The 27037-nt window shown below is 33.1% G+C and overlaps 3 protein-coding genes across 5 annotated transcripts; all 3 read left to right on the top strand.

The window, feature by feature from the left end:
* Positions 1-4424: 4424 nt before the first annotated feature.
* Positions 4425-7474, top strand: LOC102600070 (uncharacterized). Of its 3 annotated transcripts, none has more exons than XM_006338621.2 (12): positions 4425-4691; positions 4766-5036; positions 5111-5185; positions 5277-5335; positions 5430-5562; positions 5639-5735; positions 5822-5888; positions 6284-6382; positions 6502-6591; positions 6687-6841; positions 6928-7029; positions 7118-7474. In XM_006338621.2, the coding sequence occupies exons 2-12, from the start codon at positions 4832-4834 to the stop codon at positions 7260-7262; spliced, it is 1227 nt and encodes a 408-aa protein (XP_006338683.1). In that variant the 5' UTR covers positions 4425-4691; positions 4766-4831; the 3' UTR covers positions 7263-7474. The 3 variants fall into 3 exon arrangements, with proteins under 3 accessions (XP_006338683.1, XP_006338681.1, XP_006338682.1); XM_006338619.2 differs by having other exon boundaries at positions 4431-4691; positions 5427-5562; XM_006338620.2 differs by having other exon boundaries at positions 4442-4691; positions 4796-5036; positions 5427-5562.
* A 7735-nt stretch (positions 7475-15209) lies between these two features.
* Positions 15210-20162, top strand: LOC102599735 (ankyrin-3). Its single transcript, XM_006338618.2, has 4 exons — positions 15210-15764; positions 17382-17657; positions 18087-18224; positions 18427-20162. The coding sequence occupies exons 1-4, from the start codon at positions 15435-15437 to the stop codon at positions 19954-19956; spliced, it is 2274 nt and encodes a 757-aa protein (XP_006338680.1). The 5' UTR covers positions 15210-15434; the 3' UTR covers positions 19957-20162.
* Positions 20163-22085: 1923 nt separating this feature from the next.
* Positions 22086-25548, top strand: LOC102599415 (uncharacterized). Its single transcript, XM_006338617.2, has 4 exons — positions 22086-22348; positions 23321-23370; positions 23496-23711; positions 23859-25548. The coding sequence occupies exons 1-4, from the start codon at positions 22269-22271 to the stop codon at positions 24965-24967; spliced, it is 1455 nt and encodes a 484-aa protein (XP_006338679.1). The 5' UTR covers positions 22086-22268; the 3' UTR covers positions 24968-25548.
* Positions 25549-27037: the final 1489 nt, after the last annotated feature.

The following is a 27037-nucleotide window of genomic DNA, read 5'->3' as shown; positions in this document are numbered from 1 at the left end:
TGAATTAAACTTGTGTTATTCACGAATAAAACATGTATTTTATGTTTCTTATAAATTATTTTGGTTTGTATCATTAAGAACATGAATGATGTTTGCAATATGTATTAAAAATATAGTGTGCATATATTATAAATGTATAATAAGTGTGTTACCTAAATCATTTGGTTGGTATCATTAAGAATAGAGTAAAGTTTGCAATATGTATTAAATATGTATTGTTCACTAATAAAATTTATATTATATGTGTCTTATAAATTATTTTGATTTGTATCACTAAGAAAATGAGTGACGGTTGCAATATATATGTATTATAAATGTATTTCTCATGAATAAAATTAATATTATATGTGTCTTATAAATTATTTTGATCACTAAAAAAATGAGTGACGGTAACAATATGTATTAAAATGTATTGTGCATGTCTTATAAATGTATTATTAATGTGTTACCTAAATTATTCTTGTTGGTATCACTAAGAAAGAATTGACGTGTGCAATATGTATTACTTATAAATGTATTATTCATGAATAAAACATGTATTCTATATATCTTATAAATTATTTTGATTTGTATAACTAAGAAAAAAAAAGCGATGTTTGCAATATAAATTACAAATGTATCGTGCCTATATTATATTATAAATGTATTACAAGTATGTTACATAACTATTTTGGTTGATATCACTTAAAAGGGTGTAAAGTTTGCAATATGTATTATAAATGTATTGTTCATGATTTTAATACAATTATGAAACATATCTAATACAACTTTAATACAATTGCGATACAATTCTATAAACTTTACCTTTTCGAGCTTCAATCTAATATTTCTCCTAAAATCAATGATAAACCAAAGTTTTCTTGAAATTGAGTTATAAACTCCAAACGTCGTTTTTAATTATTTGTAGGAACATTCTATCCAAATTAATTACTAATTCGTAAAATTCAAATAATTAATTCAAAATTTGAAGTTTTATAATGACCATCAATGGTGAACTCTTGTTGCTGTAATTTTACAGATTTGAAATTTCTTCTTGAAAACATGATTTTGTACAAATTTTTGATATTTTTGTTCCTCTTCTCGTCGTGTTTTTGGGTAAAAATTGTGAAATCTAGGTAAAAACTTATTTGAAGATATTTCTTTAAATGAAAAATTCAAAGAAAAAGAAGAATAAAAAGAAGAAGAAAGGAGGAAGAGAAAGAATGGCAAAGAAAAAGACGAGAAGAAGAGGAATAAAAAGAAGAAAAGAGGAGGAAGAGAAAAAAGGCAGAGAAAGAGGCGAACATAAACTGTACAACTTTTTTAATTCAGAAAAATTGTTATATTTAGTTAGAAAAATTATATTGTCATAAATAGTAAATATTTTCTTAATGTAGCATATTTATGTAATTTACCCAAACATTTAATTGTATGCTAATAATAGGCCTATTCCTTAGTTAATCAGTTTTCTTTTGTCTTTAATTCATCATGTGACACACAAGTTGAAACACCATTTTCTTCTTGTATTTTTGGCACATAGTATAGTTGTTAGTCAACTAAAAAGCCCATGAGTACGTTAATACTAGCTTGATGGAGTAACATGTTACATGTACTTATCCTCTTGACAAATTGCATTCATTAATATTGACAAACATGTCGGCCAAACCATTTTATCAATTTGAAAAGTGATAACATATAGTATATCATTAACTGAAAATCCAATAACTAGAGTCTAGAGATTAGTATTATTCTTGTACCACCACGAGAATATATGCAATTAATGGAACATATTCATAGTTAATTTGCTGCTATATATTATGGACAAGATAAATGAAAACATTCTACTTATTTCAAATTAAATCTACGATATTAGAGCTTTGACCGCCAATTAAAGGTTGATGAACTTTTTTTTATCTAGGTCACATGTTCAGCCTTACGCAAGGAAACAACAAATTAAGTTAGTGTTTGGTCATAAATTTTAGATGAGATTTTAAATATTTATGTTCAGTTTGGTCATGAAATTTTATCAAATTTTGAGAATTAATCATCAAATATTTTCAAATTTCACTTCCACTCAGAAAATTTTCATTTTTTTTCAAGTAAAACACATGTCCAGACCCAACTTCAAAATTCACAACTCTAAAACTTCAATTTTCAAATTTCAACTTTAAAATTTATGATCAAATAGAAGCTAAATCCGGTATCCAAGTGAAGAAGGATAAAGAGGCTTATTATCACCGAATTTCAAGTGTTACAATTGATTATGAGGGTTGACCCCAAACAAAACAAATTTATCAGTCATAATGATCTTTACATAAATAACCAATCGGATGCACTTTGTAGATTATACAAATATTACACATAAATTAAACAAGTATCATATAATTGTCGATTATTTTGAATTTACGTAGTTATACATGGACAACTATTTTGATTAATTCTTCTGAAATCAATTTTAAAATGGACCATTATGCAAGATGACTTGCATTGGACCAACCTATTTTTTTGGTTGGGCTCCATCATATCTATATCTAAATGGGCCATCCCTGTATGTGAACCATAGTTAGTGTAGCCCAGCAGCCTAGAAAAGTAGTGCAAACATCATTTAAGACGCAATCACTTTGATTAAACGGTCGTGCTTTGCAAAAATGTTCCCAGAAGTGACTATATCGTAAATGGCAGTGGGAAAAAGGCTATCATGTCTTTTTTGAATATGATGGATTGAAAAATATGCTCTTAGGCATCGGAAGAAAAAATATTTTTTCATTTGATTGATCAAATTATTTTTAAAACGCTTTCTCTAAGAAACTAAATAGGTTTCTTAAAATTGAGTAGTAAAAATAGAAAAAATAAGTTCCAAAAGCCTCTTCATCCTTAAATACATATGATCTTCACCTTCACTCCATCTCCACCCTCCCATATTCCTATCCGGATACCCCTTCACCCCACCTTCATAGTGTTTTGCTTATATCATATATAAATATTTTTCAGATAATTTTTTATTTATTTACCTATCAAATACAAAAGATAATGAAAGAATAATTTTATTTTCCTTGCTACCTAACCCACCAAAAGAAGGAAAAACAATTGGGACACTTGACCGCCACGTGTGCCAATTTGGATCCTAAACATGTCGATCTAGTAAAATTGATTGAGTTAGGTATAATATACTATAGTATTTATATAAAGGTTCACGTAACATACATGTAGGTGAATGAGTGGGCAGATGCTTTAGCAAGAAAACAGTGCAAATCAACCTGTTTTAATGAAGTCATAATTATTATTTTTAAAAGGTCCATGTAATTGCAAATCGAAAGAATCCATCCAAATTTTAACTACCATAGCCAAGTTTAATTAATTAATATTTTTTCATAAATTGAAGATCAATTGTTTTTAGTATTTTAACCAATCTAAATATGATCCAACTCGTCATGCAACACGTAAGTGTTGCTGTTTGTCAGGATCCAGTTGTCAAGCGCGTGGGTTTGCAATATTGATTTGATGCAGCACAACTTGTTGGGCAATCAATAGGACTTTTACAAGTAGTATTAAATATTGTGGTACCGACAAATTTAATAATATTGATGGGAAAATTGAGATGCATACACTTCTATACAAGCCAAATGAGTCTATCTATGTTCTTGCATCAAGTATCCTACAATTTAAAAACTGCAAGTTGACATTTAATTGAAAATATATATTTTTTATGTTAAAAGAGAGACTGGATCATGCATATAGTATATTCCGACTAAAATTAGTTATGATTCTCAAATGGCATGCCTAGGTTTCCATCACTTTTATAATGGTGTTATTTGGCTAGTTTGTGCGCATTTTTGGCAATTTTATCAAAGTATAAATGGATTCATGATTTGAACTCTAATGCCAATGGATATAAAGTCCAATTCAGTTACTGAATTCGAAATATGATATTTGTACATATTTAGTAGATATCTTAAAATATATACCTAGTCTGAGTCAAAATGATTGGATTTGATTAAATCCATCGCCATAACTGTACAACTGTCCCCGTCATTATGTACTTAAACAAGTAACTCTTAGTGTCTATTGATGGTGTTCGAGCCAATTTATAAGAGCCTCACCTGTTCCGCTGGCAGCTTGTATAAATATCAAGTAACATTGTCTATCATAAGTTAGGCATATAAAAAGAATCTGATGTATCTGAAACCGAACCGTGATCTTTCATGGTTTTCATCCATTTTATTATTAGTTAGGCTACACAATGCTCCACCAATTATGGACTTTTAGGCCAAGTGCAATTGACATAAAAATCAAAACAAGCACAACTTCAAAAGGGACAGATTTGATTAGTAGAGAGTGCTCAATAATTCACTCCTACAAAGTCAAACACCTTTGCACATGTTATACTCTTTGAAAAATAAAATGCATATATATGTCTTCCTTATTTTCCGCTGTTAGAAGGAAGTTCACAAATTACAAGTAATATTGTTATATCGAAAATAATGCACTAGTTGTAAGTCTTTCCTACGCATTGGCATGTGACTTATTTCTCGTAATCCTCATCATTTGCTTCCAAATCTCAGATTTCTACATAATTGTAGATCCCACTTGCAACTCTTTCTTTTCCTCCTTTTAATATAAATGTATAAGTAAACCATTCACTTCATGTACAGTTGATATAGTCACTTACAATTTGGTGTCAGCCCACACTAGCCAGCAGCCTAGCATTTGCTGTAAGTTCCCAACATTTATTAATGTACATTGCAAATAATAAATATGTACTGATCTGCTTCAATCTTTTCTATAGTGAATGTTGCAATATTCAATGCCTATGTAGGATGTTACTAGTTGAGATCAGTCCCCTTGAAGAGCAATGGGGTGCGCGGCTTCTGTCTACCAGGTTGGAAAAAAGAAGAAGAAGAAGGGCATCATCCCTGAGGTCAGCATATTTGTCCCCTCAATGCGTGTTCCTGCTCAATGTGATCTACAGAGGACACTAAAGGGTCTCATTCCTAAGGATCTTGCTGATAAATTAACTTTTATAAGGAACCAGATTCTGCTCATCGCGCAAGATACAGGTATGTATAATATATGCACTAAAAATTGAAACACCTGATGTCCCCCCTATTGAGTACTTCATTTTGTTACCTAGATGTGTCTGCTATTGATGAATTACAAAAAGCGCTCCAGGAGTATTTGTCTCTTCTTGTTGGCCTTACTAGAAAAGGTTAGCCTAGCACCCTTTTAAGATAAGTATGTACTTTATTCTTTCAAACGTACGATATTAGTGTTAATCGATTGATCATGTCATTTTACAGAATTCGGGCTTCAAGAATTGAATGGATTTAAGTGGAAAAACTTGGAAGATGGGCAAGAGGTTCAATTTCTTTAATTATGAATTCAGTATCTGCTAAGTGGTTTGTCATTTGTTGACATGCTTTATGATCCTTTGCTTCTTTTATAATTAGCAGGAAACCTCTGTAGCAAACTCCTGGTTTGAATTACTGTCTGTCCTCCACATGATGGCTATGTTAACATTAGTAGAAGCAAATATGAAGTTGATACCAAAAGACATGGCTATGACTGAACGGGCTGTGTCCGGAGGTATATATTGTGGTTATTAATTTTCTTAAAAACTCAAAGTGTGATCAGCATTGATCAAACAGCATTTCGATTTCAGATTGCATGAGGGATACTGTTGATTTGCTGCTGAAAGCATCAGGTTATTTGGATTTCTGTGTCCAAGATGTTCTTGTCCACCTACCACCTGATATCAAGTATGTAAATATATGTTCAGCCTCATTTCTACATTATGTCTGTTTCTGTGTCATATTTATTAGCTATTTTATCCTTATTTTACCAGGAACAAGTTGCCTAAAGATCTGCATCAGGGTATTCTTGAAGCCACCTCAAATCAAGCACTAGCACAGGTATATGTTATGTTACTCGACGATTAATTAGAACACAAATTTTGATTCCTTATAGCTAATAAAATCAATGAAAAGGTAACTGCTTTCCAGTCAGATCAGTGAAACAATCACCAAAAATGGAAATACTGTTAGATGATAAAGTGGGATAAATGAATTCAAATCAAGTCATACAGGGCAGTTAATTAATTCCACTCATGATAATTATAGGATCCAAGATTTTTACTTCTTGTAGAATCCAATTCAATCAGCTTCGATAAAACTGAGCTGGTTCATCATAGGCTGCTCTCTTGCAGAACCAGTAGATAATCGATACGATGCAACTGATTGCTCTAAGTAAGAAGGTATTGAAATTCCAATATGGACTGATTCCTGACACTGCTTGAGTGATATTTCAGGGAACTGAAATTCAATTAGGTTTGGCTCTTGAAAGTCAGAATGCTACTTTATCAGTGAAGAGGAGGCTGGCATGTGAAGCAGTAAGCTACTATGCACAGGTACTTGAAATCTTATCAATGCTAATCTATTTGCTAGAAATTACTCCCAAGTCAACTTGACAATTTTGTAGTCTTAGTTTGCTTTTTGCATCATCATATGATTGTTTTTTCTCTTTCAGACTCTTTGCTGCTTGTCTGGAGACACTAATTTCCACGGAACAGCGAAAAAGCATATGTTGTTCATCAAATGGAAGTATCTTGAAGCAAAGGTTTTTCTTCCTACCAAAATTGTTGATTTCTAGTTCAGTTTTTTCAATTTCTTTCATTCTTATTGCCTATACATATATGTTAACGACATAGTTAGGCTGCAGCTTACTACTACCATGGTATAATCATTGACAAGGGCACAGAACCTTCCTGCCATGTTAGCGCAGTATGCTGTTTCCTCGCAGCAGAAGAACTACTTACTGAGAGCAAAAAAGCCTCCTTAAGTTTCTGCCTTGCAGAACCTGTCACCAGGTTTTTAACTATCTATGCTCTTTTTAATTACATTGCAAAGAATGACCAATATAGAAGTAGTAAATTTCCTTCTTGTGTTTTCGTAGAACTCCTCCAGCATGGGGTGTTATGAAATATTTAAACAAAAAAGTCCCGGAAACTGCTGCCAAGAAGTCCCAAATGTATGGTTACCTTTTGGACCAAGAAAAGTGAGTATGACAGCTTACACAATACTAATATTGAAACTTTCTTCTAATTATGATGACTTACATTTAAATATGATGACTTCGCAAGCAGAAATCTTCGAGTACTTCCCGATCTTCCAGAATTCCAGTTGTCACTCAAACCTGAAGACTACACATTGCCAGAAGCAGATTCAACATGGGATATACCTGGACAAAGCCTCAAAGAACATCTAAAAGATGGGGTGGAAACTGACTAACATATTGTACTGAAATATCTATCTGTACATTATTTATTTAACAATACAAGTGTTGAGCGGAGGTGCAAGGCTCAAATAACTTGAATCTGCTTTAAGATAATATCAATTAAAAGATATATCCCCATTGCTGGAACATCAATTGACATGAGATCTTCTTATGTATTATGCACTCAATCATCAAGATGCATTAATTTCTATTTCCTTTTCAAATTGACGCATTTTCTTACTCTCCTTTTCTTTGTTCACCATAGGAAATTGATGTTCTGTTCTGTAGTTTCCGTGCATATAATCTAGATTTAACAAGTTCCCTTTTTCTTCATTCAAAATTTCAATGATCACAGCAGCTTGGATTAGAATGAGATGCAAAATACCCAATGACAAAAAAGAGTTCAAATATCCACTGACGGTGCAAGTTTTTTTTTTTTTTTTTAACATGATCAGAGTTTAACTAATATCCATTGATGGTGCAAGTCTTTTTCTTTACACGATCAGCTAACATTAATTGATAATTTATTTTCATTAAGATTTAATACGCGTATGAAATTTAATACTCTGAATTTTAAAATATTGTTTCTAGATCTAACATTAATTATTAAACATTGTTATTTCAATATTTGAATATGCATAATTTATCCTTGAAAACATAATCAGTAATAAATCCAAATAAAATTAGGAATTAAACACCATATCAATTAAATATTATAAAAATCTCATTTCAGAAAAATATTTTTTTTTTTTTATAAAGACAATAATTTGAATATTGATATTTTATAAAATGAACTATCTGGAATGCAAATAAAACTTTGGGCTAGATGCTCTATAATCCAGCTATATCCTTTGGGCTAACCTTGAAAATTGTGGTCCGACTCCAAGAATGAGATTGAAATGAAACAATATAGGACAAATTACTTGACTACACTCCTTTACTTACCTTAATATCCATTTATCCCTACTTATTTTAAAATTTTCAAAATTTTCTTATTTACCTATGTATCCCGCATGTATACCGTGCACAACGCTACCGCTATGTGGAATGTATCAAACGCTATGTATACCGTGCACAACGCTATGTATCCCGCAAACATCATTTTTAAGGGATTTTTGGTAAATAGAAAACTAGAAGGGATAGGATGTTATTTAGTACTTATAATATGTGGTTCCTATAATTTATACATTATTTAAAGAGTAAATTACATAAATCACACACTTTTAAGGCAAAATTACAATCTATCCCTTAAAAGTTTATAATTACAGAAATATCTCAAAACGGATATAATAATATAAGCGCTGATACATTAATCTGATGCGCGAGATACATTAATCGTTAAGTAAGATACATTACATTATGATGTTATTTAGTACTTATAATATGTGGTTCCTATAATTTATACAACAATATATCCATCAATGAAGTATGTTTGTATTTCCAATTAGTTAGCAGTAACCATGTGTATCTAGTGGAGTGTCTTTTAAGTAAATAAAAGAGGTTTAAATAACCTTTCACTCTATTAAATATTATTAAAAAAAACTTTTTTGGCTATTCTTATTTTCTCCATTCACAAATTGTCTTGTATTTGCTCGTGAAGCTAATAGAGTTGCAACATAACATAGAAGCTATTTATCAAATTTCCTCAAAATAGAACGTATGATAATTTTGACTCATAAATGGAAGTACAAGAGTTATTTAGATTACTTTTTTGAAGTAATTTGATATGTGGAATAAACTCAATTTATTGTTATCAAAGTTGAGGATAAGTACGAGAAGATTTTCTAATGACAAGGTACAAATAGCTCCAAAGTATAACCTAAGTGAAATAAATATATATTTAGTACAGTAAAAAGGTAAATTTGATTTTATCCATTTCTCTCTTATTAAAATTTAAAAAAAAAATGCAGCTTGCCAAAATGTGCATGACTTCTAAAGCAGGGGCGGCAAAATCAAGTCCAATCTGACCCAATTCATTTAGGTTTGGGTTGATTATTGACCCGCCCATTTGTTAGCTCAATTCATTTCGACCCAACCCATTAAAAAATGGGTTGATATGTAACCCAAACTAATATTTGTAAAATCTAGAAAAAAACAATTTTATTAGGTACTATAAACTTATAAAATACAATAACAAATGAAGCTATTAAAACTTAGTAAAAATTGTGTGGGTTGAGTTATGACCCATTACCTAACCATTTTGACCCAAACAAATTTGGATTGGGTTGGGTCTTGACCCGTTTATTGTCTTGATCCACTTTAACCCAACCACCCCAATCACCACCCCTACTTCTAAGTTACAAGTGTCCTATGATAATTCACCACGGTTAAAATAATTGTAATTGATAAAAATACTATAAAATAAGTCTTCTCTTTTTTGGTTGGTGAAAAAAATCCTTCATTGTGATATATATGTTAAACTTTGCGGCGAAACTCACATGGCCTGAGTTGAAAACAAACATTTCCTCAAGTGCCTCCTCTGGAACCATTTCATATGTTATACAGAAAATGGCTAAATATATAAGCAAATTGAGCAGATATGGCCTTGAGAAGAGGATCCAAATTAGTCGAGTCACAAACAACAAATATTTTAAGAATTTTTTTTGAAAACTCGTAAAATATAAAATGAGTCCCATAAATTTTAGGTATGGTTTGCAACGTTGACTGGTGTTACCTTGAAGATCGATACCCTCAACTGGATAAAAAGAATTACAGTATTTAATGATAGCAGGGGGGATGTTAATGACAAAATATATTTCTTGCAGAAGCAGGATCTAGAACTCACGTTTATATATATTAATTATTAAAATTATATTGTAGCTATATACGTAGTAAAAGAGGCAGACAATTACAAGAGGAGGAGCAAATTATTGTAACCCATTCTCATATTGTTGGATATTTTCCTTAGTAGTCATATATCAAATCTGACATAATTGTTGGAACATGCTATACTATACATTGTATATTTGCATATACAGACATACAGTATATATCTAATCTGACACTTTACTAATTTTTGGAGTTTAGCTTACGTACCTACGTGGAGCTTTACATATCGTCCTCTATACACTTTACATTCTTTTTACTTTTTCAACGCTGAGTTATGTATTTGTATTTGCATAAAATATTGAATTCAGTTAAATACATAAATTATAAGTTGCATATGTCTACGTCCATGAGCTTTGTGGAGAACGGAAATAATTAAACAAGATCTTAGTAAAACCAATAACTGCTTACTAAACTTGCACTCAATCGTAATATAGGAATTATATAATCAAAAGATTAGTGAGTATAGATAGCAATCATGTCCCAAAAATACTAGATTGCAACAATTAATTGGATGGTAATGATTGTTTTTGTATATAACTAGGATAATCCATATTATTTCTCGTTGAACCAATTGTGGATTTGTTACTCTTGCTTCTAAGTTAGTTTTTCTTAGATGAGAAAACACACGAAGTACATAGCTTAAAATGTGGACTAACATTTTTTATTAGAAGAAAATTAAAGAGAGATGCTCCAAATTAGTCTCATTAAAAAGATGCACAGCACTAAGGAAAACGAAATCATATTTGCTTAAAATCGGCAACTTTGAGGATTAAGCAATTCAAATATGTATTGCAAAAATGTTAGTTAAACATGATGGTGCACTATTTGGTATATAAAGTCTTGCCTACTTTTCCTTTTCGATCGATGCCTAGCTAATTTCCAATCCAAACACCAAATTATTTAATTATACTAAAAGATAGTTAGGCAGGACCATCTTTTAAATAAATTTCTTTATGAAGTGGCGCTTAAACAGTTTAAAATCATGTTAAATTTAATTTACATGGGACAGTTGGTTTTTGGTATTACATTAATCTAGAAAAAGACACTTTCTTTCCACGCAACAGTATGAAATAAAGGGAGTTGAACTTTCACTTAAGTTCAAATCATTTACTGTCTCCGTTCACTTTTACTTATTCATTTTTGACTTTATATGCTCATTAAGAAATAATATTTGATATGAGTATTTTACTAATAATATCTATATTTATTGATAGTTAATATTATATATGTTTAATGATTCGAAAAAATAAGTAACTAATGGTAAAGATAAAATGAAAAAAAAAAGGGTTTTTGCTTAATATGTTAAACATACAAGTAAAAGTGAAAATCTATTTTTAAAATAGTGGACAAAGTAAATGTAAACGAAGGGAGCATAAAGTCTTAGTGAACAAAATTAACAAATACATACGTTGATAAGAAAAGAAGTAATAGGTAATCAAGAAAATAGTCGAGATCCACCAGCGTATGCCATTTTTTGTTTAAAAATATGTGTGGGGTGGGAGGATACACTTTGTATTGAACAAGAGCAATGAGCATATGAAAGGTCCCTTTTGTCCCATGTGCGGATGACAAATAGAATTTTCTCCACTGAAGTTGGCAAAATTGGGTCCGAATTTCAAATGTCTCGTACGTCAGTGGAAACCTGAATTGGGACCATTCAAGGCCCTAAAATTAAATTTAAAGTCATCAATCATCATGACTAAGTATCAATGTCTCTCTTCCTAAAGAAACCGCCCAAATAGCTTTGTAACTTCGGAATAAGGGGTTCCCTCGATCAAATTGTTTACTAAAAACACATACCTACTTAGTTGAATAATTCGGAAAATCTGAATATATTAATTAAATCAAACACAATGATCAGCTAGCTGCCTTAGCTTGGCCCTTGCGCACGCATGTTTTATCTACTTTCGCCCAACAATTGCGGTCGAAGTTAACTAACTTTTGTTGGAAATGGCGTCTGGGATTGTTTCACCTAGAAAAAAATATCAAGAAGAAGTTATACATAGTGAAAATGATTAGTTGACTAGAAAAAGTGGGTGGCCAAAACATGCCATATATACAATAGTACCAGGATATAATGTTATCGAAATTATTATAACATGTCTTATATAAACTATTTCTCAAGTTAGGCACATGCCTTGTCAAAATACATACACACAAATTAAGACCGTGACCTGCATATAAATCACATGACTAGTAGAAAAATATTGAGTAATAAGCAATGTGAAATGAATAGGGACAAATTATTTTTGTCGAGTCAAATACTCAACTTGTTGTTCGCACATGCTGCATCTCCAACATTTCTTCCTTCTATTATAATACTTTCTAGATTTCCATTAATGCATTATTAGCCATGAAATGGAATCTCTATGTAGTTTTTAGCCATGAAAAAAAAATATAGAAATAAATGAAAGGGAAAGTTAGGGCTACTTTGGTTATCATGATTATAATTCTGGTATAGATTCGATGTTAGTTATTTTATACTTCATTTAGTTACACATTTATTTTTGGCATAAATAATTAATACTAGTCGAATTTTATGTCGAAATATTGATTAGCTACACTTGGGCAATACAAGTAAAAAAAAAAGACAAAAATTACCATTCAGCCTAAAGCCATATTCAATAATATAATATTATCACGGTCTAAATTGGAAGTTAAAAATTTATCCAGTTCAAAACCAAACACATATGTTGATTATTCATCTTCTCAATGATACAAACAAATTTTTTATTTAGTAGTCTCAAATAATTATAACACTAGTCTATGTAAAATAAATTGTATCAAAAGGTAAATTTTTGCTCGCACTAGATATTTACATCACATCAATGTAACTTATCATAGTTAATTAGTTTGATAAAGAGAAAATGCAGTATAATCCATTATTGAACCATAATTAAGTGCTATTTGTGGTATTTTAACACATGTCATGCATTTATATTAACTTTAATAAACACCCGAGCAACTTTCTAGTTAGTTAGTGTTCTCTCCTATGCACTTTTACTTGTCCACTATTACAATCTTTACTTGTCATTTTTAATATATCAATAAAAGATAATTATTATTTTTTCTTCATGTTTTACCTTAACATTAATTATTTATTTTTCAAATTAATTTTCAAGACATAATATTAAATATCAATTAATGTGATAAAATAGTCATGTTAATTAGTATATTCTTAATAAATATGTTAAGTCAAAATGTAACAAATAAAAATAAATGGAAGGAGTAATAATATGGTCAATGAGGTTGACTGAGATCTCTATCGTATCTTAACTGAAGACAGAAAAAGAGAAAGAGATTGTGAGTTGAATGGCAGTGGTATTGACTAGTCGCGTGCACAAACAAGGCAAGTTTTTAGCTTTTTTCACAGTTGTTAAAAAAGTGAAAGTTAGTAGCTCAGAAGTTCAGTGCAGAGTGCAATTGGGCAACTGTAAAATTTCACCAATTGGGTTTGTTCATTATTATCTTGATTTCATCTCAATCTTTCTTGCCCCTTATTTTTTTATGAAATAAATATGAGCAGGTCCTGTCCCCCAAATCATCCAAGAGTACACACACCTTTTGTTGGCCGGTGAACGGACTTCCGCCCATATCCTCTTGTCAATATTGTTAGAGACTCATAATTTAGTACCACTACATTTTGTTTAATTTTAACCTCATGTCTTCGTCTCACTTCCAACAATGGTACCCTGACTATATATGTAGTAAATTCCTTCTCCAAATAATAATTACGTCTCAATTTCAAATTGTAGGTTAAGTCAATGTAACGTTGGTTTAAATGGACACAATTGGATGTCTTGATGTTATTGCCGAAAAGGCACTATGACTATTTAATATTTCACTTTATTTATTTGTCTTACTATCCGTTTAAAAAATTAATAATTATTTCTTTTTATATATATAATTTTTAAAGTTTAAACCCATCATTTCCTTACGGCATGCAACACATTTTTGTTGTACAAGCTTACAAGTAAAAGAAACAATAAAGAAGAAAAAAGACAAACAAGTAGATTGCGTTGAAATAGCCATTGAGATTAGCTACTTAAATAATTTACTATACTTGACATTGGAAAGCATGTATTCATCTTTGCTAATTAAATTCTCCGTCTTAAATAATGCAAATATAATGAATGTGTGTGTCAAAATTTGGACACACAAAACAAATACTTATGTTAAAATAATATTGACGATAAATTTCGAGCTTCTGATCAACTGCGGGAAACGGTTGCCAATTGCCATAGTAATATATATAGATGGATGGATGAAACTTGAAAGCCGTCCCTACAGCTGCCTGCTATCGATGAGATCAAAGTTCACGCATTTGCCGTCCCCCATAATGCTCCCTTCTTCCACTTACCTCCAAAATCCTAACAACAAATTCATGTCCCACACTAGATTCTCCATCCTTCCACAAACAGATGGACGACCCATTTAAAGTATTACGTTTTGTAAATGTAACTAAGATACGGTTCAAACCTTTAAGTTATACATACTTGCCTATAATCATCTCATTAATAGTAAAACTAACGTTATAATATATATTATTCATTTTTGAGACTTAATAAAAAAGAGAAATGACACATAGATTATAACGAAATGTGAAAGGAATATAATAATGAGATTTTTAGGAAAATGGTAAAAAAAATTGTTGTCTATGATGCAAAATTGCTCAATGTTTATCATTAATTATATACTTTAGATTAGTTCATACCTCATTGTTAGCTAATTATCTCGTTCTTTTCGTTCAATTAACTTAGTTTTAAATCACAATCGAACATAAAATGTAAATGTAAATCTTTTTTTTAAAAGATGCAGTTTTAACACGTAAAGTTTACTCATTTCACGTTAAAGTTCTTGGTAATGTCAAAGAGGATCGAAAATTAATAATGAAATTAAAGCAATTTGGTATGTAGATGAGCCAACTTAGACTTTTTCCCTGAATTTTTTTATCTATCATTTGAAAATTTCTTAGTATTATAACTTAAAGTAACATCCTATCCAATCAATTATAAAAATGTACCCCTATGTTAAATTACTACTGGTTGGGTTGTGGGTCAGCAAGAAAAAGATCCATGTTTTAACTGTGGTGAAAGAGTGAAGTGAGGCCCAATATAACACTGCCTCCTCAACCCTCTCTCACTCTTCTTAACTCTGGCGCTCACTTCTTTCAAGTTTCCTCTCTCTCGATTTTCGTGTCTATTGAACAAAAAAAAATAAAACTCACACTGCTCCATTCCTTTTTACTGCTCTCTGCTTCTTCCTTGTAGCACACCTACTTTGTCTGTAGCTGATGCACGTTAAAACACACACAGGATAAACAAGTAAGTAACTTCTGGTTGCGCCTTCGTCGGAAAATGATAGTGTTCGGCCATTCTGGTGCCGGAGTTGGTTTCCTCGCCGGCAAACAGGTCTTTCCGGTGAACTACGAGGCTGAAGTTTCCCGTCGTCTTCTTGAAGCGTCGCATTCAAACGATCTGACATTAGCTCTTGAATGTATCGCCGATCCGTTCGTAGACGTTAATTTCGTCGGCGATGTGTGTTTAAAGGTTCGAAAGGCAGAGGTCGTGACTCATGACGAGTTGCCGAACGAAGTTAGGATAATTTACGAGGAGTTCAAAACCGACGTTACGGCTTTGTTCCTCGCCGCTCATAATGGAAATGTTGCTCTAGTGAGAAAACTACTGGTAATAATTTTCCTCAACTTTGCAATTCCAATTAGTTCTAGTAATAAATTTTTTTATGGTTCAAGTGTTTTGCCTACTTGATTCGAATTGATTTTGATTTTTTTTCTTCACGCAAGAGAAAGCTTGTGCTTTTGGATCATTGACTATTAGTTCGTGTAGCATCTTTGTATTCAACCGGAACTTCTCCATCTGTATTTCTGATTATATTAAATGCAGTGCTTTGGTTATGACTTATGAGTCCTTTGACTAGCTATTATGAATTTATGATGATATGCTCCTAATTAATGCTCCCGTAAAAATTCAAAGTTTGTTGAGCCTTTAACTTGACGTTTTGCATCGTCTGTCTGTCCTAAGAAATTTGAAATTTGAATTTTGAATTTTACTGGATAAGACTTAAATCTTTCCGGCTCCGGTCAGTGTGTCGTTATCGTACTGTAAAAGTAGCTGAAAACGCTCGTAGTTAATGTCGACTTTTTCTCCTTATACTATTTTCCTTTGTTATTTTTGCATTTGATAACTTTTTGGTCCTAGTCTTTTTTTCTTTTGTACTTTTGACCGTCTTCTGTTTCTATCGTCATCCTTGTTTGAATTTTTTACCTATCAAGAAAAAAGTAACCTATTTTACTTGATTTTTTTAAAAAATAATTGTCACCTATTTTCTCAGTACTTGATTTACCCATCTAACGTTATTCTCAGCTATTGTTCTCAATTTTAAGAAAAATGTCACTTTCTCCCCCATACTTGTTTTACCTATTGTCACTGCAACTCGTGTTTTAAAATTGACTAGTTTTCGGTTAGCAAACAGCAGTATAGGTGTTATTTTACGAATATTTGGAGGAAAAAAATCTTACTCTAATTTTTCCCTACAAAGAAACTTGCTTTAATTAATTACTACTATGGGGCATTTGTTAAAGGTCTATTTCGTTGTCCATATTTTGAAGTAAATTTTTAATCTTTGTAAACCTTTTTGTTGCATTAGAGCATACAGATCAAATTAGACTATAGGGTGTGAAGGCCTTTGCTGAAGTCACTTGAAACTTGAAATGTCTAGTATGGTTTCTTCTGAAAAAACATGAACATTATGCTTTATGCGTTGCTGGACTATAAGTCTATAACAATGATAATTCACAGTCGGTCTTAAATGTGAAAAATTCAAAACACCTTATTAGTGAATGTTTAATCAAACGAACATTTTTAATCATAATTGTCCGGTGGATTAGGGAGAATGTTGGAATAAGTATAACTATTCAGCTGCTTATTCACGGGAAGAAATAGGTCCTTACACTGCTTTTCCACTGGCCCATTTTCAATTCATGGATATAAGAGTGTGCAAGCTACTAGTCCTAAAACCGAACAACATAGATTTTATCCTATGTAACATCTATGGTCAGCTCCAGGCACAACTGACCTATTGCAGATCATATATCTGTTGGCTTATATCTTCTTTGTCTTTTAAGTTCTTGGTTTTGCCTGCAGAATAAAATTCCTTGTAAACTGTGAGGATTCTATGTTTCATTCTGTGGAGTTTTTGCTTTCTTCTTTATATCATCAAATGAAACTATGCATTTTGAGTAACTTATAGAGCAATATAGTTACATTTTTAAAAAAATATTGCAGAGCACTGGAGCCGATGTAAACCATAAACTTTTCAGGGGATTCCCAACCACGTCAGCTGTGAGGGAGGGACACCTTGAGATCTTGGAGATGTTAGTTAAAGCTGGGTCATCCCAGCAGGCTTGTGAGGAAGCTCTGTTGGAGGCCAGCTGTCATGGGCATGCAAGAATTGTGGAGGTGCTCATGGGATCAGACCTGATTCGACCTCGTATTGCTATACATGCTTTCTTCACTGCATGCTGCCGGGGATATGTAAATGTGGTGGACACTCTCCTTAAGGTGAAAAATTAAGCTAGCTATTTAAGGATTAAGATACTACTTTTCTGCAGGATATCACTGCTAACGTTAACTCAGATGTTTCCAACAAAAGTTAAACCTATGAAACATTTACGATTAGAGAAAAGCTAGAGTCACATTTTTTACATTACTCTCCTTGCTGATGCCCTTTTATGCTATTTTGCCTTTAATTTGCAAATTCAAGTGGGTTCTTTTATTTTTTGCTGCTCGATATACCTATAGGTGGGAACGATATTGATGTATACATACCCTTTTTAGCATTTGCCGTTTTACTTTGCCTTTATTGCTCGTTGTGTGTTTATCTTGTATCCTTTTTGGAGCAACCATGGCCAAAATGTGATTTTTTATTAACATCTTGATACTTTGTCAAAAAATTAACATCTTGATAAATTGCTGCTTTCTTGGTGGCAGCTTGGAGTGACCGTGGATGCTACAAATCGCGTGCTGCTCCAATCAAGTAAACCTTCTCTGCATACAAATGTTGACTGCACAGCACTTGTGGCTGCTATTGTCAGTAGGCAAGTCTCTGTAGTTCGTCTGTTGCTTGAGGTAATAAACTCAAAATGGATCACTAGTTATCAATTAAATGCTTCTCAACTGAAACACTTGACTTCTTTCAATTACACACTTAGCAATTAATGAAGCATCCTTCTCGAATTTATCCTTGTTAAAAGCTGAATATTGAGCCATTTTTAGTTTTAATCAGCAATTGACTAATTAGGTTTTCCCCTTACCTTTTTGGACTCTCAAGGCTGGTGCAAAAACTGATGGACCAGTGCAACTTGGAGCCTGGTCCTGGGATGCAGCTTCAGGTGAAGAATTTCGAGTAGGTGCTGGGTTAGCAGATCCCTATGCCATTACTTGGTGTGCTGTGGAGTATTTTGAAGGAACTGGCACTATTTTGCAAATGCTCCTCCAGCGGCTTGATTCCTGCACATCTCACAGTGGAAGAACTATTCTCCATCATGCTATTCTTTGTGGTAATGCAGGAGCAGTTTCGGTGCTTTTGAAATGCGGTGCTTATGTGGAATCTCCAGTTAAAACCACCCGGAACATTGAGTTTCGTCCTATACACATGGCATCCCGACGTGGGTTCTCAAGCGTTCTTAAATGCTTGATTGACTTTGGCTGTGATCTGGATGCAAGAACGGACACAGGAGATACAGCTTTAATGATCTCTGCAAGATTCAAGAGTGAAGACTGCCTCAAAGTATTGACTAGAGCAGGTACTGATTTTGGTTTGGTTAATGTAGCTGGTGAATCTGCAATCTCCATTGCTGCGTCCAATCGATGGAAGCTCAGTTTTCAGGGTGCAGTTCTGGAAGTCATCCAGAGCGGAAAGGTTCCCAAGTCAAGCAACACATCTGTCTTTTCACCATTACTGTTTGTGGCTCAATCCAGGGACCTTTTGTCCCTGAAGGTGCTGGTTGGACGAGGAGAGATTGATCTGGATAGCCAAGATGACCAAGGTTTCTCTGCTGTAATGATCACAGCTGCAGAGGGTCATGTCGAGGGCTTCAGGTTGCTTGTTTACGCTGGGGCTAATGTCAAGCTGCAAAACAAGTCTGGGGAGACTGCTGTTACCCTCTGTGTGCTAAATCCAAATCGTGATCGATTTGAAAAGGTTCTGCTCGACTTTGCTCTTGAACAGGGTAGTCGAAATGCTGCAGGTTTCTATGCACTGCATTGTGCAGCTCGATGTGGTGACTTGGATGCAGTTAAGCTGTTAACAACCAGGGGCTACGACGTAAACATGTCAAATGGGGATGGTTATACCCCACTCATGCTGGCAGCAAGGGAAGGACATGGCCGCACATGTGAATTCTTGATCTCCTGTGGAGCACGTTGTGATATGAAGAACGCAATGGGTGAAACTGCACTATCGCTTGCTAGAAAGATGCAGAAAAATGAGGCAGAGCGGGTGATACTGGATGAACTTGCTAGGAAGTTGGTCTTAACTGGTGCTCAGGTGAAGAAGCACATAAAGGGAGGTAAAGGGTCTCCACATATGAAAGTTCTTACAATGGTTGAAGCTGCTGGAATATTGCGTTGGGGAAAATCGAGCAGGCGTAATGTGGTATGCCAAGAGGCAGAAGTGGGACCAAGTTTGGGGTTTCAAAAGATGAGGCAAAGGAAAGGGGATGCTGAGCTTCCTGGAATCTTTAGGGTGATCACAGCCAAGAACAAGGAAGTGCACTTTGTGTGTGAGGGTGGTTCTGAGATGGCAGCGCTTTGGGTGAGGGGGATAAAGCTTGTGACAAGAGAAGCTATTTTTCGCTAGTAGAGATATTCCTCTGTGATAAGCACAAGAGTTTAGATGTATAGTTATTAGCTTTACTACTTTCATTTTGTCATATGGTTAGATGAATTCTTACTTATGTAGAGTATCTCTTAGCATCTGTAGTACTTCGTCTTGTAGTACTTCGTTTGTAAATGTCATTTTAACGAGAAAAAGAAAGGTTGAGAAGATCAAAGCTTTTACTGCTACCCAGCTTCATCATACATGAGTTGGGTTTTACTTTTCTTCTTTCAATCTTCAGTTTGTTGGGATAATGCAGATCGAATCCTCTTCTTCCATAAATGTTGTACAAACTTATAATAGGAGGTTCACTTGTTCTACAACAGAGTAGTTCAGTCTCTACAATTTTCTCTATTTAACTAGTGGAATGACAGGGTAAACGCAAGATGATGATTGATGAAATTATATTTGTCAAGAACACGCTACTACATTTTACATTTTACGAAGACTCTATACAGGGATGAATTTGTGGAAAACAAGTTATCTAATATCAAGAAAAATAACTCTTATGAAAACTTAGTTCACAAGTAACATTTCATTTGTATTTGTTCAGATTATATAAAAATATTTCTTCTTACCCATCAAAGAGATTTTTTTTCTTATTACCAAACACTCCGTAGTAGGGGTGGGCATAAATACCGAAAAACCAAAAAATCAAATTGAACCAAACTAATTCGGTTTTTCTGTTCGGCGTCAGTTTTATTTTTTCAAAACTTCGATTCTTCGACTCAATGTTTGGTGTAAGGGTCTTACAACTTCGGTGCACCGAAGAACCGAACTTTTATTAAAAAATACTTTTTTAAAAAATAAATAATAATAACAATAATATATATATATATATATATATATATACTCTTAACTAAAAATAAAAAATCAACTAACAATTAAATCATTCATGAATAAATCAAAGTAGCAACAAATGTACAATTCAATAGTTAACTTCAAATATTAGTTCTCAAAAGGCACCAAAACATCAATGTATGTTATGTAAAGGAACCCATCTTTGTCCTTGTTTTCTTCGAAAAGTAGTTGGAGGCACAATGTTCTTGACAAAGATAAATATAGTCTTTTAGTTGACACTAGGGGTGTCAAAAGAATATGAAAAACCGACCGAACCTAACCGAACCGATTTATGTTGTTGTTTTAATAAAATTGTAGACTTCTATTTAAGTGTATAATTGTCCCGAACAATTGGGATGGTTATTATAATTTATGAAAAAAAACCAAAAAATTCCTGAACCGAACTGAATAAATATATTTTGTATATTAACATTAAATGTGTGTGTGTGTGTTTTATAACATTTTTCAAATATAAATATAACTTAGGTCATAGGCCTCTAGTGACTAGATGACTTTGGGTTTTTGCTTATTAATTAACCTATACTTAACTAAGTTTAAAATTAAAAGATATTGTAATAAATACTCTATCAAACAATACACAAAACCTATGCAAACACTCCCATTAAATATTTAAGATGAAAAAAATGTAGCAATAAAGTTTTACATTTTTGTCTTCTTGGTGAAGAATTAAAGTGTTTCTTCGAGAACATATTTGCGAAAGAAATATTTTAATAATAGTATATTTTGAGGTGATATTTTAAAAGTAAAAAAATCTGAAAATTAACTGAGTCGTATGTCCGTACCGATACAGAAGAGAAACCGATATGATTGGGATGGTTTTAAAAAATCTAATTTTGGCTATATATTATAAAATAACCGAAAATTGGGATGGTATAATTTTTAAAAAACCGACCAAACCATACCATTAACACCCCTAGTTAACGCATCATTCCTTAACATACTTTTAAATTTTAAGTATCTTATACTTTAGTTTTGTCCTTATTTTATTTTTCATTCGCACCGAAAACTTGATTTAAAAATACCGAACTAATCCAAACCGAAGTAGAAAAAATCGAACTGAATTAGTTTGATTTGGTACACGGTTCACACTTCTCTAAAACCAAAAATCAAAGAACCGAACGAAATTTGATAAATCGAATCAAAGAACCGAACACCCACCCTACTCTTGATAAATATTTTATTTCATACAGTACTACATAGTGCACGTGACTTTCCATGAGGGCTCAAAATTAAACATCTTATTGCTGGTTCAAAGATTGTGTTTGGCACTAGAGAACAAACAACATCTGCGGTCCACAAGCCTCCTCCCCAAAAATCTTCAAATACACCACCTACATCCCCAATTTCCAACTCCATTTTTTACTTCACCTTCTTTGTTTAATCAATGCTTCACACTAGTTGTCACAGTAACAACACCACTGAACAGCTGAAAAATGATATCTTTTATGCAACTACGAATCCCAAACGCAAAGCTTGCCTTTCTTTCAAGAACATCCCGAGTACCCCTTTATCGGTAACGTTATCTTCGACTCACATCACAAATTTCCAGTCTTTTAATGGTTTTTCTTTGTGGGTCTGTATGATATTGATGTTTAGGTGCTATAACCTGTTACCTATGAGACCACTTTCAATTTGAACATGATAACACCATTGGCTTAGTCTGACCTGTGCCGGATTCACTTTAGGTCAATGCTAAGAAACGTTTAGCCTTGTTAGAGATACATATAGGCAATACTAATTAGTTGAGATTAAATTTGAATCAAGTTAGTATATTTACTTTAGGTCAATGCTAAGAAACTTTTAGCCTTGTTAGATATTTATATATTTTTAGGAATGTAGCCTGTAGGGAACTTTAGTGCCGGAGAAACTGATCTTTAGTAATATTGTACTGAGATGAACTTAAATGGAGCGATATGGACAAGGATTCATAAAGCCGACCACAAACTTGCTTGAGATTGAGGCTAGTTGTTCTCAATTGTTTGTTAGTGATACATATGACTATTCCCTGGCAATATCTCTTAGAAGTTAGAACTAAACATTCGGTGGTTGTGTAATATAATATGCATTATAATACCACTTGTGCAGAATAAGAGCTCTAAATATGCCTCCTCTTTTTCCTAACTATATGAATAAAAGAAGTTGATTAGGCATCACTTATTTTCCGCTGCACTAGCATATGATGTGATTATACTTTTGTAGACATGTAATTCCTGATTTTTTCTACAGTATTTTCACTTTAGTTTTTACTTGTATTTGTCAAAGCTGTTTTTGCAAACGTTTTTCTTGAGCCGAGGGTTTATCGGAAACAATCTCCCTACCTCACTCAAGATAGGGTAAGGTTGCGTACAGCCGTACACCCCACCCTCCCCAGACCCCACTTGTGGGATCACACTGGGTATCTTGTTGTTGTTGTAATTCGCGGTTTTGTTGTGAATATCGTCTTCTCTTTAAGTCAGGGTTAAATAATTAGTTAAACTTTCTTCAGGATTGTATTGTCGTTTCCTCAGAAGGTTTTCTTTTGCGCAGCGAAGTATTGTAAGTTTCTCAATTCTGGAATATGAATTGTGTTCCCTCCAGTAGACTTTCCAGCACTGTGTATCCTCCTAGCAGTGCTGCAATTGGTTTTGCCATAATATTTGCACATTATCTTTGATTGACAGCTGAATCTGAGGTAGACGGATCTTTTAGCTTAAGGTTGGTCCCCCCAACCCTTGTAGCTGCTGAAAAGGAAGAGGCGAAGGCTGTCTTGACCTTGTTTCTGAAGAAACAGGGTTTAAGCAATGCTCTTGCAGCAAGAGCTATCAACAGATCAGAGTCTTTTATCGATCACCTTGTCTCTCGGCTGCATTCTGTTCATAAGTCTCGCTACCTCGTAGGTCTGGTTTAAGCAGATTGATTTCCTGTTATTCCCCCTCTTTCTCTGCTTGTACATCTGTGAATTTGCAGAATGTGCATGAGCATATTCACTGTGCTGTTTTCTGTTTATCTTCATCTGTAAATTGTGAATTTCCTTTAATTTGCAGGACGAGAACTAACAACTCTTGAGATTAGGGATGCTCTCATCCCATACCTTGAGGCCCTCCACGAGGAATATGGAAGCATTTTGGTGGACGTTGTGGAGAGCTTTCCAAACCCACCTGTTGTGGAGAAAATAGAAGAAACTGTTGAAAAAGTACCTATTCCTGTCACACCAGCTTCACCTCCTAGTGCTGTTCTCGACTCCAAGAAACTGAAGGCTCTGGCACGAGTGACTGATAATGGACCCACTGGAAAGCTCCCCCCACATATTTTATACCTTGTTGAACTGGGCATGGACATTGAAAGGATTAGAGTTATCACACGAAAGTTTCCTGCTTTTGCCTACTATAGTCTTGAGGGAAAAATCAAACCAGTAGTTGAGTTTCTCCTTGATCTTGGAGTGCCAAGATCTCAGATCCCAACAATTCTCAGCAAAAGGCCTCAACTATGTGGAATTAGTCTCTCAGATAATTTAATTCCAACAATGACATTTTTGGAAGAACTGGGCGTTGATAAAGAACAATGGGCTAAAGTGATCTACCGTTTTCCTGCACTTCTCACTTACAGTAGACCTAAATTGAGAGCAACAGTGGACTTTCTTTATGAAATGGGTCTATCTGCTGAGTGTGTGAGCAAGGTTCTAACCAGATGTCCAAACATCATAAGTTACAGTGTAGAGGACAAGCTAAGGCCTGCAACTGAGTACTTCCGCTCAATGGGGGTTGATGTTGGAGTTCTTCTCTACCGATGTCCTCAAACCTTTGGTCTTAGCATTGAGGCTAACATTAAGCCTGCCACCGAGTTCTTCAAGGATAAGGGGTTCAGTATGACGGAAATTGCCACAATGGTGTCAAGATATGGTGCTCTATATACTTTTAGCTTGGCTAAGTTGGTATTAAAGTGGGAGTTCTTTTTGACCATGGGTTATCCAAGAACAGAACTGGTCAAGTTTCCTCAGTATTTTGGTTATAGTTTAGAAGAGAGAATCAAGCCAAGGTTTGGCATTATGACTGATAAAGGTGTAAGGTTGTTATTGAACCAGATGTTGTCACTGTCAGAAGATGGTTTCAATAAGGCTTTGAAGAGAAAATTGCAGAAACTAATAGATAATTAGCCAGAGGCAACGTCTCTGGTGGAGATTTTAGCATTTAGATTTCAAGTCCGTTGAGCCAAAAGTAATGGTTTTCAGTTATTGCTAGGTGAAGATAGCAGTGTTCCTATTATGTTTTTTTACAAAGTTGTCTCAATGGATGCTAGGGAAATTTGCTTCCTCTCCTCTTGAGGAATCTTATTGAGTCAGTAGACATCTCCTGTGCCTAGTGTACAACTGTATAGACTAAACTAATCGGAAATATTGGTAGAATAGCTTTTAGGCAATGCATTTTATGTGTATTTTGTACTCGAGGTTTGTTGTGTTTATAGGCCTTTAGAATATGATTTAAGTTTTGTTGACAGGATTTGTTTGTAGTTATTCAGGATCTTTAACAAGTGAATTCTCAATTCTTGGGAGATTTGTGAGGACACATATATGGCTTTCAGCAGGATCCTTTGCAACAGTTATGTTTTCTTTTATTCCTAGACTAGACAATGGAACACCTCCTCTTATTCACTGTTTAGTTGTTTGTTTGGACTAATCCTGGGAAATTTATGTATGTTTCCTGTATTATCAGGTAACGAGGCTTACATTGAGTATGATATTGTTGTTGTACATATAGTATTTCATTTGATACTTCAGATATTATTATTTGTGATATTGATTCGTTCAAGATAATCTAGAGATAATATTCATTTATTAAATTTACAGGGTTGGAGAATGGAGCACTTTCATAGTCAGATTTAAATGGTGTGATGGAATAATTTAAAATTTTCTATTTTAGTTACAAGTTTAGGTTAGAATAGAAAAGCTTATGATAATATGTTATTAAGTTTATAACCCTACTCACCGTAATTTAAATTAGTCAAACAAATAGATACCAAAGATATTATGATCAAATCAGGCAAAAATATATATATAATAGAGACTACATTGTGCTTTTATAGAAAAATATTTGAAGATTTACCTTTTTTACGATCTGATTCATTATTTCAACTTTAAACTTGAAATAGAAAAAACGGATGAATATGCTAAGAAATTTTGAAGTAAAATAATGATTTTTAGTTTATTTTCAATCAAAACTATATCCAAATTCGCAGTAAGAAATATTTGAAGTAAAATAATGATTTTTAGTTTATATTCAATCAAAATTATATCCAAATTCGTAGGATATGAGGACTAAATTATTTTAAAATTATAATTTCAGATTAATTTATTAAACATGTGAATTAAGATAAAATAGAATCCCAAATTAGAGACAAAATAAAATATTTAAAATTAAATTTAATTAACGATATAAATAGTCTTTTCTTGTCGTGGAAGATACCGTATGCACTATAAAATAATAAAATTAATAAGATTAACTCTTTGTTCTATTAAAAAAAATGGTTAATGAATATGATTGTGGAAAAGAAGTAGGAATTGACAGTGGCAGTGGGTGATAAGGGGTGTGTCGAAGTGACACGTATTGCAGTCAAAGTTACTGAGCTGGCAAGCAAGAGCCCCCCGTACATAAAAGTTACCGTTTGTAAGAAACCAACCCCATATATATAAAATTGATAAGAACAAACGTGTCTTTTGAAGAAAAAAAAATACAAGTAAATTTTACTGCAAATAAATCGACTCGGAAAAAAGAAAAAGAATATAGTACTACGTACAACTTATTTGAATTAATAATGTCATTTTTACAAGTTTATCCTTCCCTTTTCTCTTAAAAAAAAATTCCTAGGATCAACTTTTAATTGAATGATAGAACAAGCTAATTTGTGTGTTTAGTCTCAAAATCTTGATTGCTTGTCGTCATATATGAGTTCTGGACAGGTAGGTCACTATAAATGAATTAATTAATACGCTATTTTTTTTACATATATGAAAAATGATATATCAACAGTAACACCATTCTAAATACTTAGTAATATTAACAGAACCATGAAATATAAATTTTATTCATTTCACAAGTAGTTTCCAAGTATGCTTAAAGAGCTCTCAATAGAAAGTTACTAGTAAATAATTTGGTCATTATCGTCAGATAGGGTTTATTTGGTCGTACATTCCAAAAACGGGGAAACACATTTCGAAATAAAATTGTGA

Source organism: Solanum tuberosum, unplaced genomic scaffold, assembly GCF_000226075.1.
Source record: "Solanum tuberosum cultivar DM 1-3 516 R44 unplaced genomic scaffold, SolTub_3.0 scf00004, whole genome shotgun sequence".
NCBI lineage: Eukaryota > Viridiplantae > Streptophyta > Magnoliopsida > Solanales > Solanaceae > Solanum > Solanum tuberosum.
Note: the sequence above shows the minus strand (reverse complement) of the source record. Positions and strands in the feature narration are given on the sequence as shown.

What these genes read in the sequence shown, in the direction of transcription:
- LOC102599415 (XM_006338617.2), top strand. Translation starts at nt 22,269, where the DNA reads ATGATATCTTTTATGCAACTACGAATCCCAAACGCAAAGCTTGCCTTT. An exon ending in CTTTTGCGCAGCGAAGTATT is followed by an intron (nt 23,371 to 23,495) that starts GTAAGTTTCTCA and finishes TTTGATTGACAG; the next exon opens with CTGAATCTGAGGTAGACGGA. An exon ending in TAAGTCTCGCTACCTCGTAG is followed by an intron (nt 23,712 to 23,858) that starts GTCTGGTTTAAG and finishes TTTAATTTGCAG; the next exon opens with GACGAGAACTAACAACTCTT.
- LOC102599735 (XM_006338618.2), top strand. Translation starts at nt 15,435, where the DNA reads ATGATAGTGTTCGGCCATTCTGGTGCCGGAGTTGGTTTCCTCGCCGGC. An exon ending in CTCTAGTGAGAAAACTACTG is followed by an intron (nt 15,765 to 17,381) that starts GTAATAATTTTC and finishes AAAATATTGCAG; the next exon opens with AGCACTGGAGCCGATGTAAA. An exon ending in TAGTTCGTCTGTTGCTTGAG is followed by an intron (nt 18,225 to 18,426) that starts GTAATAAACTCA and finishes TGGACTCTCAAG; the next exon opens with GCTGGTGCAAAAACTGATGG.
- LOC102600070 (XM_006338619.2), top strand. Translation starts at nt 4,832, where the DNA reads ATGGGGTGCGCGGCTTCTGTCTACCAGGTTGGAAAAAAGAAGAAGAAG. An exon ending in GCTCATCGCGCAAGATACAG is followed by an intron (nt 5,037 to 5,110) that starts GTATGTATAATA and finishes TTTGTTACCTAG; the next exon opens with ATGTGTCTGCTATTGATGAA. An exon ending in TGAACGGGCTGTGTCCGGAG is followed by an intron (nt 5,563 to 5,638) that starts GTATATATTGTG and finishes TTTCGATTTCAG; the next exon opens with ATTGCATGAGGGATACTGTT.